The following is a 16,740-nucleotide window of genomic DNA, read 5'->3' on the forward strand; positions in this document are numbered from 1 at the left end:
TCGATTACACATTGATATGTGGAAGTAGAAAGTAACACATTTACATTCTGCGTGATTATGTGAAATGGTTGTTTTTGTAAAATTTCGTTCAGATTCAAGTGGGCAATATTATAAGGACATAACTACGGTACTTATTGCGACGTCAATTCCTTTGACATCTTCGTAAATTTCACATGCTAAATAGTCACAAATCCTCTCACTGTCTTTCTTAGATCTTGTGCCGTGAATAAAATGTATTTAAAATACATATACGTGTCTTGCCTGCTTAAAGTAGGCACTGCAGACTTATTCCTCAATTAAGTAAAGCAGCCTGTAGTTTTCTCACATTGTCTTTCTTTTGCTTTATTGTTTTCTTGCATATTTATTATGTTCCCTACCCCTTTAATCCCTGTGTTCCTTTTCCATCCTCCATTCCCTTTTAGAATCTTGTTGATAGAAGGCTCATTCATTGCTAGCCTCGTCTCCCACTTGGGCAGTTCTCTGCGCCGTGGATCCTGTAACTTCTTATGCTAATACTAGAGATAAATACAGCTGTTCCAGCCTTCATTTGCCTCCGGTACCTGTTTACGCGCCGCTCACCACCCTACACAGCATGCATTTAAAATACATGTCTTGTTGCAATCACCCATCCTGTACATTTTGTCAGTGGATCCAGAGCTTTAATGGAAGTGAACACGTGGAAAAAAATACTACACCTGGACATAAGGACAAATTGGTTACGGAAAGTGCACACCGTCCCCTCACAACATTCCAAATACACAAGTGTAAACAGTGCACTTGAAGTGCTCTCATTCGGCTGCACTTTTGGGACATAGGTGTATGCACACTCTCAAATGAATACATGGCCTTACACAGGCTGCATTCACAACCTGAAAGTGAACATGTGCTTAGGGTGCATGTGGATTTGGGTGCACAGTGATTGTCCTAATAAACTTTGAACCAGTGTAACCCATACACACACATTTATGCACTAAATGTGCCATGACTGAGTAGACAAAACTGCACTTGTACCAGTACCACACTAAATATCCATATCCATCTCCCACTTTGCCTCTTATGGAGGGCGCCGCGCGGAAGCGCAGCGGACGCTCGCAGCGGGCGCGCCAAAGGCAAGCCCGTCTGCGCCAGTCCGTGCCTGGACCGCGCCCAGAGCCAGAACCCCTAGGCCCCGCAACACCAGATTGCACTACGACTCCAGCACCCTCCACGCACTCAACACCAGACGAGACCACCCCTGCTACCAGGCCACCCCGAAGCGCACCCAAGGGCCCTTCGCCTGCCGGAACTGCAGATACCCCAGCACCCAGCCCTACAAACTACCAGCCAGCGAACCCAACCACCTCTGATGCATCCTCCTCAACGCCCGCTCCACTTGCAAGCACGCCATCGAACTCTGGGACCTCCTAGACTCCACCACTCCCGACGTCGCCTTCCTGACGGAGACCTGGCTGAACGCCACCTCAGCACCAGACATCGCCATAGCCATCCCACAGGGCTACAAGATCTCCCGCAGAGACCGCACCAACGGAGTTGGAGGGGGAATCGCCATCATCCACAAGGACACCCTCAGAGTCTCAACCAACACCGACAACACCCTCACCACCGCCGAGCACATGCACTTCCAGAACCACACCGACCCCAACACCACCCTCAGAGGGACTCTCGTCTACAGACCACCCGGACCACTACCACAGTTCTGCGACACCATCTCCGATCTCGTCAGCACCCACGCCCTCGGCTCCACAGACTACATCCTCCTCTGGGACCTGAACTTCCACCTCGATAACAACGACGCCAACTCCACCGTCCTGATCTCCAACCTCGGACTTAAACAACTAGTAACAACACCAACCCACGCTGCTGGACACACACTGGATCCCATCTTCTCCACAAGCCCCCACGTCTCCTTCAACCACACCACCGAACCCCACTGGACCGACCACAGATGCGTCCACTTCACCTTCAGGAAACCCACCACACATCACCGCACCCAACATCTACCACGCCGCTGCTGGGGCAAGGTCACCAAGGACCAACTGACTACCACCCTCGCCCTGAGACAAACCGCCGACCCCACCGACCCAGACACCGCCGCGACCAACCTCAAACAATGGATCAACGGCTGCGCCAACACCCTCGTCCCTCTCAAGACCTCCACTACTAACCACACCAACAGGAAAGCCGCCTGGTTCACCGAATACCTCCGGACCTCCAAGCGCACCTGTCGGAAGCTGGAGAAGAAATGGATCCACGACCGAACACCAGACCGCCACACAGCCCACAAAAACGCCACCCGCAGACACCACCAACTCATCAGGACCGCCAAGAGAACCACCTTCAAGGACCGGTTAGACAACAACGCACACAACACCAAAGAGCTCTTCAGCATCGTGAAAGAACTCTCCAACCCCAGCTCCAACACCAATGACATCCCACCAACACAAGACCTGTGCGACTCCCTGGCTACTTTCTTCCATCGCAAGATCGCAGACATCCACAACAGCTTCAACTCCGACACCCCAACACCCACCACCGATTCCACCACCCCTGCGATCACCACCCGCACAGGCCGCCTGGACTCACGTCAGTGACGAAGACACGATCAAAACCAAGAACTCCTTCCACTCCGGATCCCCATTCGACCCCTGCCCTCACCACGTCTTCAACAAAGCCAGCACAACCATCGCACCCCACCTCCGGAAAACAATCAACAGCTCCTTCGAGACAGCAACCTTCCCGGTAAGCTGGAAGCACGCCGAGATCAACGCCCTTCTGAAGAAACCCAAGGCGGACCCCAAGGACCACAAGAACTTCCGGCACATCTCCCTGCTCCCGTTACCGGCAAAAGTGACAGAGAAGATTGTCAAACAGCTGACCCGTTACCTCGAAGACAACAACGTCCTGGACCCATCCCAATCTGGCTTCCGCAGCAACCACAGCACCGAGACCGCACTCGTCGCCACCACCGACGACATCAGGATCCTGATGGACAAAGGAGAAACAGCCGCCCTCATCCTCCTGGACCTATCAGCTGCCTTCGACATGGTCTGCCACCGCACCCTATCAGCGCGCCTCCATGACGCCGGAATTCAAGAGAAGGCCCTGGCCTGGACCACATCCTTCCTCTCCGGCAGAACCCAGAGCGTCCGCCTCCCTCCCTTCCGCTCAAGAACCACCGAGATAATCTGCGGCGTCCCACGGGGATCCTCCCTCAGCCCGACGCTGTTCAATATCTACATGGCTCCACTCGCCCACGTCGCACGACAACACAGCCTCAACATCATCTCCTACGCAGACGACACCCAGCTGACCATATCCCTCACCGAAGACCCCAACACCGCCAAAGCCAACCTCCACAGAGGAATGAAGGCCGTCGCCGACTGGATGAAGGACAGCAGACTGTAGCTGAATTCAGACAAAACGGAGGTCCTCATCTTCGGACCCACCCCATCAACCTGGGACGACTCCTGGTGGCCCACATCGCTAGGCACACCCCCGGAACCCACCGACCATGCACGCAACCTGGGTTTCATCCTCGACTCCTCCCTGTCCATGACCAAGCAAGTCAACGCCGTCTCCACGTCCTGCTTCAACATCCTCTGAATGCTCTGCAGGATTTTCAAGTGGATCCCTCCCGATACGAGAAAAACCGTCACCCAGGCCCTCATCACCAACAGACTCGACTACGGAAACACCCTCTACTCAGGAACAACAGCCAAGCTCCTGAGACGACTACAACAAATCCAGAACGCCTCAGCACGACTGATCCTCGACATCCCTGGGCGCAGCCACATCGCACCCCACCTGAAAGGCCTGCACTGGCTCCCAGTCAACAAGAGGATCACCTTCAAATTCCTCATCCACGCACACAAAGCGCTACACAACACCGGATTATCATACCTCAACAACCGACTCAGCTTCCACACCCCCACCCGCAGCCTCCGCTCTGCCACCCTCGCCCTCGCCACAGTTCCTCGTATCCGGAAAACCAACGCCGGCGGCAGATCCTTCTCCCACCTCGCCGCCAAGACCTGGAACGATCTCCCTGCCAGCCTACGACAGACCCAGGACCTGCTGGCCTTCAGAAGACTTCTCAAGACCTGGCTCTTCGATCAGTAGCAGCTCCCCCCCCCCCCCCTCCCCCCCTCTCCCCCCTAACCCCCTCCCCCCCCCCCCCAGCGCCTTGAGACCCTCATGGGTATGTAGCACGCTCTATAAATGCTTGATTGATCGATTGATTGTACGTTCACAGAACAGACATCTTCACTGATTTAGTACTGCATTTTTTTACAAATTGAATTTCACATAGCACTAACATGACCCTTCTGGGTATCAGAGTGCTGTACATCAGGAAATCAAAAAAAAAAACATGTTGATATTAAATCAACTTTCTCATTAAAGTAAAATATGTTATTTTAAGAAGAAAATTATTTTGGGAAAAAAATACAATTTGTTTGAATTAAATTCCTAGTGATTTATGACCTTTAATGACAACGAACATTGATACGTACTGCTCCAGAAACCCAGCTTGCATAGTCACTGCAGAGATAAGCAGTCAGATTGGCAATTTCTTCAGGGGTTCCCAAACGTCCACAAGGAATATCCTCTTTCATGGTTCCCTCGAATGAGCCTGTGGGATCAAGACGACTAAAGGCACCCTAAAGATGGAGAACACATAGGAATTAGTAGTTATTTGGAATGTTCAGCACCTAACTCATTCTAAACTTATTCATAGTATTTCTGACTTATGCCTAATACTATAAAAACCAAGGATTTATTTGAAAACCCATCCCAAACTAGAACATGCACAACATTCCAGGATGTTGCTGTTGGTAATTCTGGGCCTGGATAACTCAGGATGTCTCAAGGAACGTGGGTGTAGCATACATTGTTCCTGGACACTCATTCAAGGTGGAGGTCAAATTACAGACTCTGTTGTAATTGGATGGTTCCACATAACATGGTACAATCTGCACAGCCATGGATCACAATACGAACAGGGCTGAGGGTCCTGTGTTGCCAGCACAAATCGCTCCAGAACTGTTATAGCTTTGTTTATGAGCGGCAGGTGAATTAGTCACATTCCACTTCTCTTATGAATCGAGCAAACTTGTGATATGATGTATCATCTTAGAATAACGTTATTGGAATCCATACCATCCTGCTGGTTTACTGTGCTATGTTAAATGTGCGGTGGGAGTGCGCCGTGGTGGCTGATTTCTAGAAACAAATGTCCACACAAATCTCTGAGACCCTGAAAATTTCGCTTGAACCCCATCCCATCCAAGCTCTTTTAGGAGCGCTGGGCGAAGAGGACCTCTAACCGCTTCACTCTCCTTCGGGCAAATTCATCACACACGGTTTCCTTGCCGATAGATTAGTGGTTGCTTTTCCTAGGAAGGACCCAGAGGCCCCACCATAAATAACCCTTTGGTGTGCTAAAATTTGAGATCTATATGCCATGGAAAGTTGGGCCGTCACAGTGTACGACACAAGGCTTCATTTTGATAAAGTGTGGAACCCTTTGACATAGGTCCCTGACCTTTTGGCCGAGTCACTTTTCCCCAGTCGCATCTCTGCCGACCTGCCTCTTGTGCCCAGAAACTCCCTGCATTACATTGTTTTCTTGCTGATGCCACCTTTTCCGCTGCTCTTGCTCGCCAGTCTCCCCTTGGCCCCTCCCAAATCCCAAGATTTATAATAGAGGCTGCAGGGGGGCATGCAGCAGGCACACCACCGGCATGCCAAAGGCAAGCCCGTCTGCACCTGGCCCACGGTCAGCGTCAGGGCACCTGGTCCTTCACCCATCCGCTGCTACACCACCAAGGAGTTCCTGGCCCTGGAAACTGCAACAGGTGCTTCACGTCCTCCTCGCAGTTGACCAAAGGACCCTTCACCTGCCACCCCTGCAGCTTCTCCTGAGACTGTGGATCACCTGCCCACACTGACACCAGCGCCACCTCCACGCAGAGAGACTACGAACAACCCAGAACCGCTGCTCAATGCACGCTCCCTCTGCAAACAGTCTCACTGTGTGACAAAACATGTGCTGGCTGTTTATGAAAAAAAACATTGTGAACTTTTGAATGTACTGAAGACCATAAGTTCCTATACAGACAATAAATTATACTTTTGTTTTGAAGAACAAGCCCTTAACATCGGGACCTCATACTAATTTGTAACACTGTTGGAGTGCTTGTTTTTTTTTTAATAACAGTTGTATGTATTTTGTTTCTAAGGATCCAGAGTGATAGTCACACCTTGAGTAGTAGGTGTATAACCTGATTGCACCGTTCCTTCTCCTACATCCCAGCCAAGACCTGGACAACCTGCCCCTCCACCTCCGAACAGCACTCTCCATGGTGGACTTAAGAAAGAGACTGAAGGCCTGATTTTTCGTTGGAGACACAGTACCCCCAGCGCACAGACACCCTTAGGGGTGACACTGCTGCGCTACACAAATAACAGTGATTGACAGATTTCTGCGACAGGCGCTGATGTGTCCCTATGGCCTGACCGCTACTGCAGATCTTGTGGGCATCGATGGAGGAAACACTGACTGACTGACAGGTGATGAGGAGCGTGGTAGTTCCTTGTGTATGCATGGGGGGCCCCCTCCTTGGGTCCTCGAGGCCCTATGTGTTTGCACTGTACTTGGACAGGGTGGTCGCTTTTTCATATGCTATGATAGCTGAAGGGGCTCTATAGAAAATGTATTGGAGCTGAAGATTGCTTTGTTTTTGATTGATACTGTGTTGCCTACTCTGGATCGTCACCTGTGACCAATGGCTATTGAAGTACTCTTTGGATTCCTTATGTAATAAGCTGACAGTGGACATGTAATTGCTTTTGTATACTTTGCATGTCTTTCTTGTTTTTCCTTTTGTTCTTCAATAAACAAATTTGTTAAAAAACCAAATTGTCTTGTGACACCCGTCCTGATGAACATCTTTAAATGTTGTTCTGGACCGTAGCCATATCAGACACAACGCAAGAGTGAAAATCGATGTCTATACTCCAAACTACTGTATTCTAATTTTGATGACAACCAAAATCTTTTTTTCTTGTTGTGTTGCCTATTTTCGCATGTTCTCAATTATTCACTTCACTTCACTTAATCACTACGCCTAAAGGTATCACACCTTAAATTTGTATGCTGAAGTTCAAGCATGGAGTCATTATTATTATCCATTCCTTTGTGAAATTGCTTCAGAGGTCAATGATTTGCTTCCACTTTAACTGTTTAAGTTCTTATACACATTGACACTATATGCTCGTAATAACTAACATAAAAAATGTGTGATCTTAGGTGTAAAATGAATCAGAAGGAACCACTGTACATATACATACAATTATAACACCTAGGTTCTTAGGAATATCGGGTTGCCCCCTAGTTGAATATCACGGTCTTGTTAGGTGTCAGGCACAGGGAGGGAAAGCGGACTTCCTTAGGTCCTGATTTTCTCAGGCTTGCATAGAGTTTTTGTGAGAAACTGGGTTTTTGAAACACAGGCGTGAAAACTATTCTGAAACAACAGCCACAATCCTTGCCACTTTGAACCACAAAAACACTAAATTAACCGGAGCTTAACCCTCTGCTAGCTTGGCATAAAAGCAGTCAGGCTTAACTTAGAGGCAATGTGTAAACTATTTATGCAGCACACAAACAGTAATAAAGTAAAAAGACAATACAATAAAAACCCCACACAAATTAAGAGAATCAGAATAATCATCATTTGGTAATAAAATCATCATTACAATACATAACAGTATCTGCTCCTATTAAAAATAGCATATCCATAGAGTATCTCAATCATAAAAGAAAACTCATCTTCAATAAATAGAATACAAAAATACCCACTTTATAAAATAAGAAGTTCAAGTAGGTTGGAGATTCCTTAGACCCAAAAATACCAGATTAAAATGTGCAATGTGCAAAGGTAGTTAAGACTGTGGACAGAGCGCTTCTATTCATCAGTCTCTACCAAGCCATCCATCAATTGAAATATGGTTACAGAAATATTTTTACGGATATGGGCCTATGACATATAACATAAAATTGCATGGAATCACCAACACTTGTTGCAATAAAATACTATTTCCCCACTAGGCTTCTCTTTCTCACTTCTGCACAGATACATTTATAAATCATTAGACGAATATATTCAGTTTGAAAGAGCTGTAAGTAAAACAGTTCAGGTTTGCACCTTTAATGTTTATAGACCTTAAAAGCGGGATTTGGAATTTTTCCTGGATACATCATATAACTTACAGAAAAAAGTGCAGTGTAGACTACACTGAACACGAGTCACAGGGGCACGGTTCAAGGGCAGAGTCTGTATTAACATAAACCTCAACCTCACCAGTGAAGTCTTTGGGAATGTTGGAGTGGAAACAAAAGACAGGGCTCCATTGAATTCGTTGTTACTAATGGAAGATCGCTGGACACCTTCTTTTCCATCACTAAACGTTCTCTTCGCCTTTTACATGGGGCTAGTTAATTCTGTTTTAACTGAAGTTTAGAAAACAGTGGCGATATTCTGTGGGCAGCCAATACAATCAGCTCTTACTAGCATTGCAAATTGCTCCTTAATGTAGCTCAGCCATGGGATGCTATGTGTCTGCTCAAGATATAAACAGTAATTTAATATCTCTTGATTAGGTAGGGTTTCTCGCATGGTCCAAACTGAGTGCCATAGGATAAGTGGGGCTATTTTAATACGATCTTCCAGAGTCCATATGGCAGAGAAATATGGGGAGGTTGTTGGGTACAGAGAGAGACGCCTTCTCAAGAATAAATTATCTTTAACCTGTGATTTTGAGGTGTCTCAATACCCCCAGAACCCAGCTCCATGGGTAACAATAGAGCAGCAGTGTGCTTCCTAGATATTGTTCATCACATCTATAGGTTTGGAGCACAGTTTCCTAGTAAATCGAAACGTGGCCTCAATGGTTTGATCAAACAGGGATTTTCTAACCTTTATTAGATGTGACAATGTGCCTTTACAATCCAATGGGAATCCTAAATAGGTGAATGTTGGGACATCAGAGAGATTTTAACTATTAATGTTGTTTGATCTCTGTCTAAAACATGTTTTACCTACTACCATCACATCTGATGTTGCAGAATTTGTCCTTGGTCCCACTTCATCCATAATTAGTGCAAATTTATTCAGAAACCTTTGAAGGCCTACACCAATCCTTTACACCTGGACACAACTATCTGCGTAAAGTAGAGAAGAGCACTTCCAAAAGCCAAGCCCACCCGGGGTGCATCTGCCTTTCCAGTGTTTAGCCAGATGTCTAAGTTATTAATATATAGACAAAACAGGAATGGCACCAACATGCAGCCTTTCACTTCATTTCATGGGGAGGAGAGCATTGCCCGCTTGCCCCATATCTTATGCAACCAGCCACATCTTCATGCAACTTGGCCAGATGGTGAACCAATGCACCATCCATACCCATGTCAAACATTTGCTGCCATAATTTCCCTCTGTTCACCCAGCCAAAGACTAAGGTGAGATCCAGAACGCCTAGGTGGATACAGCTCTTCTGTGCCAACATATATTTACTAATTACAAGGTGAAGATTGAGTCATTGCTCAACAGTGACCAAGTAATGTATGAATCCATACTGCACATCAGAGAAGCAACCCTTCTCAGCCACCAAAAATGTCCAGCCGATTCAGTAAGATCCTGGCCATAACTTTACTTGTTGCATTGATGTATAAGATAGGGCGGTAGCATCGGGGGTCTGCTCTGTCACCCATCTTAAATATAGGGACCATAATAGAATTTGACCATGATTTTGGAGGTCCAGCCACAATAGCACACCTCAATACATGAATTAGTAGTGGTGCCCATAGATCAGGATTATCAGTGAAAAGATCCACCAGGACCAGGAGCCTTATTTCTAGTGCTCAGCTCTATCGTGCTTCTGACCTCTTTCAAGATGGGTGATACTACTAGTCCGTCCCGAAGGAGTTTTGAGAAAGTAATATCATGAGTACTGTATATTTCAGCATCACTACCGTATACCTTGGAGAAGTGCTAACCCACTTAGATGGAAAAATGGTGACATCAGTAAGAGTGTTGAGAGTATCTCCAAAATAGAGGCTATTAACCACTTGCCAGAAGAGGCTAAAATCATTCCATAAGCTGGCTTCATGCATTTGTCCAACAGCCTTCTGACCTAATGTGCGCAATTACTGGTTTATAGTTCTGTCTACAGGATCTCACCAGTCCCATGTCCCACAGCGTCTGCTTAAGGCAGAGATGAGATCTGCATGTGTCTTTGGGCACTTCTTGTCAAACCACCTTTGTGGCTTAGGCTTCAAAGCCTTACTCTCGCTTGTCAGGATCTCAACGGCAGAGTGTCAAATTCCAGCAAAGGCCTGCAGGTCATAAGCAGGGTCCCATTAATTGTCAGGAAAGACAATTACTTGCTCCCTACCTTTCTCGACAAATTCTTTCAACATGGCCTCTGAGTCGACCAGGGTCAATTTACGGTAAATACCCATATTCTTTTTTAACACTATTGGCATGGTGGCAGGTGCATCATACTGCTTCATTATGCCATGATCAAAGGAAACAGCTCGGGGGCTAATGTCACTCTAACAGTTATTCAATATGGAGAAATCAGTGGCTTGGGACTTATATTGTGGGGAAAGTGCATTAAGAATAGGACTACCCATGTCTCTTCCAATAAAAGTGATATATTCAGTTGCAGGACATGCACCAAGATCAATAGCAAGGAAAACAGAATACTTAGTCAATATAGAATTAAAAACATCTCCACAGAAGCTATGCTCGAAACGACAATGATTCTCAGCGTCACATCCTATTGCCCCACATACAGAGTGCTTGGAAACTGAACGCAACTTACAATCAAAATCCCCTCCCCAAATCACAGTAAAATCCATGTTTCGCTCTCAAGAGAGTTAGCTATGTCAATGCTACTGGATATGCAATTGTGATGGTAATAATTAACAATAACAAGCATTTCCCTGGGTCTATGCATGAGAATACCAATTTGGAAGTGGGGGTGGGGGGGTGGGGGGGAGAGGGGGAGTTGAAAGTGAGGTAGCGGAGTCCAGATACATTTTAAAAATCCCCATGTCCATAGGCGTTGAGATCAGAGTTACCAAACCGCCTCTATGGTGCCCCCCACCTTGAAATTACCTCTGGGGTGTGAACTGAGAAACAAATGTCTATATGGACTGCATCACAGGCCCATGTCTCTTGTAAGCATTCAATATTACAATTCTTGAATGTTTCAAATCATTCAGGATTCTTCACCTCGCTGGAGAGGCCAGCCACATTCCACAACATACATTTAAAATCATATTTAGGAACCATAAGTTGAGCAGTAGTGTCAGCAGTTGGTCCAAGGTGAGCAGCCATAGTGGAATTTGTAGCACTCATCTGAGACTGTTCAGCCAGTAGGGAAACTGGATTCTCCATCTCTTTGTCTGGGAACTTTAAAGTTCTCTCCAACACTGGAGCGATGGTTCGAACAAATCATTGCCAGACGCTCAGACTAGTACATCGTCCACCCTTTAAAATTACATTTAAAGTCCATAATTTCAGAAGGACCATAGACCGGAGATGACCCCATATTCAAGAGTCAGTCAACTTGTTCCAAGAGCGAGAACAGATTATATGCTGGCATTGCAAAAGGGCTTTGGGAAGATGTCACTCGGGTGGGAAATTTAAATGACCCTGTGCCAATAGGTATATAAACAAGCATTTGCAATGCAATAGGTCTCGCATTAGTAAAAGTTAAAGCTATTGCTGTTGCAAATGATGTTTCTATCTCCGACCTGGCTCCGGTGACGCTGGAGAAGAAAGATGATGGCAGGAAGCAGTAATGCCTTATGGCGAGCTGCGTACAACTAAAGAAAGGTGCGCGCTCGCCATATTTAAAGTTGTTCAAGATGAACCGACATTATTAAAAGTTAAAGCGCTGCATGGCATGCTGTTGGAAACAAATATGTTGCAGGGATGTGCTGTGCAGCTGATAGGCACAGATAGTCGCCCAGAATCAATGCCACTTCTGCCTGTAAGTTATTGTGAAGTGTGAACAGTTTTGAAAGATGGCGGGAAAGCAAACAAACCTGTTTACAACTTTATGCTTTTATCCCGGACATGGATCCGGTGACACTGGAGAACAAAGATGGCGTCAGGAAGCAATAATGATTTATTTGTGATGACTTAATTTCCATTTCAGTTAATTTTACTTTTTAAGGTGAGCTGTGCACAACTAAAGAAAGGCGCACGGCTGTCAGATTTAAAGTTGTTCAAGATGAAGCGCCATTATTAAAGTTTAAGTGCAGCATGACGCACTGTTGGGGGAAATAATTTTTTTGTAAAAGTTTATGTAGGCGAGCCGCTCAGCATAAAAGAAAGGCGCAAGACCACCTTGGTAAATTTGAAGGGCAGTGTATTTCACTGCAAACAAAAATATAATATTTAAAGTTCGATGTCGCAGCGGGCACTTTTTGTAAATATAAAACGGCCACACATGAGGTGCTGCTACCATATTTTAAGTCAAATCTCGATGTCGCTGCTCACTTTATACAAATATAAAATGGCCAATAAAGCACAATGTCCAAAGCAGCTGTAGGAAAGGAGGGTGAGCGAATGGTAAACGAAAACAAGCGTTTCCTGGCACACACGTGTCAGAATAGACAAAACATAATGTATGGGGTATAAGCGAACCTTACATCTACCTCCACACACGTGGAACACTTTGATTCGCTTGGAGTTCGGCCTCGTAACACAAAAACTTGAATGCATGGCCGCGGATGCAAAATACTTTTTTCGGATGATTATAGCACCCAAGAACTCAAAGAAAGCAGTCTTAAAACCTATCTTCCCTACTGGGAACAATCCATGGCTCGATTATTTGAACATAGCAGCAGCAAAGCTAAAATTGACCATATAAAATTGGGTTGAAGAAGGGGTTACTCACACTGCAGTTAAAGCCTCTATAAAAGTATGGTGTCACACGGCTCCAGTAGCACCTCCCAGGCCCCTTCTGTGCTGAAATGAAACCAGTGGAGCGCGCACACCACAGAGGAGCGGGGGCGGGAATCGAAAACAGTGGTGCCCGAGCACCACAGAGGGGTACAAAAGGGGGTGGTGATGGACGGAGCATCTGAATCAATCAAACACTCACACCCAGTCAAAAGATCTGGGTTTAATCCAGCACCGTTCTTTAGCCCACTCTGCCACCCCAGTTCAGACATGGCTATATGCAAATCAGTCTGACCCTGTGCCTCATGGAACAGTCCAGCCCAAACTGCCAAGCCATGCCTTCCCTGGACCGGAAACAAGCTTCCGAGGACCGGTTTCTGGCATTCCAGCCGTCTTCAGCCCGGCTTGCTTGAATCCAGTGGCAAAGTGAGCAAGGGACTCACGTCTGAGCATACCCTACCACACTTATGCCGGCCAAAAGCGGTACAAAAGGGGGTGGTGATGGACGGGGCATCTGAATCAATCAAACACTCACACCCAGTCAAAAGATCTGGGTTTAATCCATCACTGTTCTTTAGCCCACTCTGCCACCCCAGTTCAGACATGGCTATATGCAAATCGGTATGCTCAGACGTGAGTCCCTTGCTCACTTTGCCACTGGATTCAAGCAAGCCGGGCTGAAGACGGCTGCAATGCCAGAAACCGGTCCTCGGAAGCTTGTTTCCGGTCCAGGGAAGGCATGGCTTGGCAGTTCGGGCTGGACTGTTCCCATGAGGCACAGGGTCAGACTGATTTGCATATAGCCATGTCTGAACTGGGGTGGCAGAGTGGGCTAAAGAACGGTGATGGATCAAACCCAGATCTTTTGACTGGGTGTGAGTGTTTGATTGGTTCAGATGCTCCGTCCATCACCACCCCCTTTTGTACCGCTTTGGCCGCCAAAAGTGTGGCAGGGTATGCTCAGACATGAGTCCCTTGCTCACTTTGCCACTGGATTCAAGCAAGCTGGGCTGAAGACGGCTGTAATGCCAGAAACCGGTCCTCGGAAGCTTGTTTCCGGTCCAGGGAAGGCATGGCTTGGCAGTTCGGGCTGGACTGTTCCCATGAGGCACAGGGTCAGACTGATTTGCATATAGCCATGTCTGAACTGGGGTGGCAGAGTGGGCTAAAGAACGGTGATGGATCAAACCCAGATCTTTTGACTGGGTGTGAGTGTTTGATTGGTTCAGATGCTCCGTCCATCACCACCCCCTTTTGTACGAGCACCACAGAGGAGCAGGGCCGAGGGAGCCTGTTGTCTGTGCCGCTGCTGCGCGTAACAGATACCAATGGGAATGAGCGGAGCAAAGGCGGGACATGCGCCCGCCTCTGCCCAATTGCGTGCTGGCTTTTTTTAAAAAAGCACACAAAAGCCAATTGCAGCCGACAACAACAAAAGCACACGCACAAGCGTGTGGTCAGCTTTTAGAAGCCCTACATGAGGTCTCTCATGCGCGAGCAGTGCTGTGCACTGCAACGGTAGGCGTGAGCCCTAAAAAAGCCCAGTGGTACTGCCGTAATGCACCTATGGGACGGATATTCTAGAGTCCTCCTATCCAGCAAAGTCTCCACAACCTGTTTGCTCCTGAAATTGATGACTATACAGTCGCCAGACTCCTCCTTGCGAAGGATCCTACCCAATAAACCCGCTGTACATTGAATATATTACTGAATAGAGTTTCACAGCTGTATAGCTCTGTGGATTTTAGTCAACCAATGTACCACTTAATTTTTGTTAGCTAATAGTTATCCTTGTCCTCATTATGCTTTGGGTGTTAATTGGATAATCCTGTTGGTTGCTCTCGAGCCCAGCTTTGATTTTGCTGACCAGTTCTGTCTGACCTGCATTGAGCTATATCTACTGTGTGGTGAACAGTTCCTCGATCAGTCACCAGAGTGGTGCTTACTGTTGGAGGGTCATTCTGGGGTATATTGGAGTTAACAGAACCAGAATGCACTTTGATACCCGGGGTGGTTTGGAGGGCTTTTTTAGTGGTCTCCAGCCACTCCTCAATGCATTCAATTTCACTATTAATTGTTCCAATGGCATTTGAGACGAAGTTCATAATAGTAGCAGTTAGTGGGGGTTCTTTAGAGGCCTAATGGGGACATCTTTTCTCCATTAGGCTTTACCTTCCATACAGCAATACAGATAAAGAGGATTAGTGAGATGGTAGAACCAAGAGGGGTGGGCCCAGCCCAGCCTTGGACAGGCGTAAATGGGCCCAGTATTTGTCCGCATGGGCAAGGAAAACCGATAAAGAATGTGTTCAGCGCAGCAGGAAGTGTCCTGCACTTTTCAAGAGCGTCACTTGAAGTTTTGACCCCTCCTTGCCCTTCAGAGAGCTGGAGGACGTAGTCCCACCCCATCTAGGACCTCTGATGAATTGCAGGTGGTGCAGGCAGGGAAAACAGCCTCAGAACGCATCCCTATTGCCAGAGAACGTGCCCACCAACATAGAAAAATAGAGTAAAATTAAATAAATAAAAATAGCCAAACCAAGAACAATCCAATCAGTAGAACTGGAGATATTGAATTTGAAAGGTTTCCATAACCGGTAGCAGCAAACAGGGCAAAGCGCCAACTGATTGCATCTGGTCGTGCTCGGAAAGGACAAAATCACAAGATCAAGTTGACTGCAACGGAGTGCAGGCTGGGCACAGGACCAAGATGGCCTGCTGAGGATTGTACCTTATGCGCTTGGTGTGCATTCTGCGCTGTGTTGCTTTGCGAGGGTTCACGTTGCCCAGCATCAGTTCTGATGAACCTGTATTGCGATGCATCGCGGGGCTTTGTGTTGCTCTGCGTCAGTCTCCATGAAGATGGTAGCTGCGTGGCCAGGGCTTTGTGTAGCTTGGTGTCGATTTTGATGAGGCTGGCAGCTGTGTGGTGGGACTTTGTGGGGATTTGCATTGCCTTGCATGTCTTCGTGTCGCATCATGGTGGATTTGGTGTAAACTTCAGTTAGGTCAGGATGAGCTCTCTGAGGCCAGGCAAAGACACAGACCTGGGGAGGCACCACTTGGGGTTTAGGAATTCACTCCAGCAAAGCTCAGTAGGACTCCGGTAAATCCTGTTGCAGGTCCAATGCAGCAAGTCAAATGGGTAGTTTCAGGAAGGCCTCTGGAGCTTTTGTGCCCTTGTAGCTCAGAACACGAGGTCAGTCAACTGACCCTTGGAATCACTCGGATAGCCTGGGATGAAGGGAGCAAGTCCAGTATCCTTCACAGGGAGCAGAGCAGGCCTCAGGCAGCAGGGCTGACCTTCTTCTATAGAGTCCTAAGGTGCAGGAGTATACTGAAGAGTGTGTTTGAGGTTCCTATTTTTATTCCAGGTGCCAGCTTTAAAGTGTAAAAAACTACTATAGCTCCCCCCCTCCCCAGATGGTTCTGCAATGTCCTTCCTCCGTGCCATGGGGTCAGGATATCTGGGGAGAAAAAAGGTTAATGTGAAGTTCTTTGTGAATGCACGAGGCAAACCTCATTGGAGTGCAAGTGTGGTAGGTGATGGCTCCTCCTCGACCCATCTTGTCACGATGACTGTCCTGCCAATATCACTGTCACTGTCTGGGAGGAACTCACAAAGGCCTACTGTCAACTACAACTAGTCATGTGATCTACGACACTGGCTGCAGGCACTAAAATGTTAGAACAAGTAAAAGTCAACTTTCCAAAAGTAAAAAATGAATGAGCTACGAGGAACCCCTTGCGAGTTTGAGTA

At 47.0% G+C, this 16,740-nt stretch overlaps 1 protein-coding gene across 1 annotated transcript in view; it reads right to left on the reverse strand.

Moving 5' to 3' along the window:
- The window catches only part of DECR1 (2,4-dienoyl-CoA reductase 1), a 234,374-nt gene that overhangs the window by 1,515 nt on the left and 216,119 nt on the right, over positions 1 to 16,740 (reverse strand). The window contains exon 8 of the mRNA XM_078687063.1: positions 4,512 to 4,658. Within this exon, the coding sequence (XP_078543189.1) occupies positions 4,512 to 4,658 (147 nt within the window). The remainder of the gene's footprint in view (positions 1 to 4,511; positions 4,659 to 16,740) is intronic.

The sequence above is a fragment of the Lissotriton helveticus genome, chromosome 4_1, assembly GCF_964261635.1.
Source record: "Lissotriton helveticus chromosome 4_1, aLisHel1.1, whole genome shotgun sequence".
NCBI lineage: Eukaryota > Metazoa > Chordata > Amphibia > Caudata > Salamandridae > Lissotriton > Lissotriton helveticus.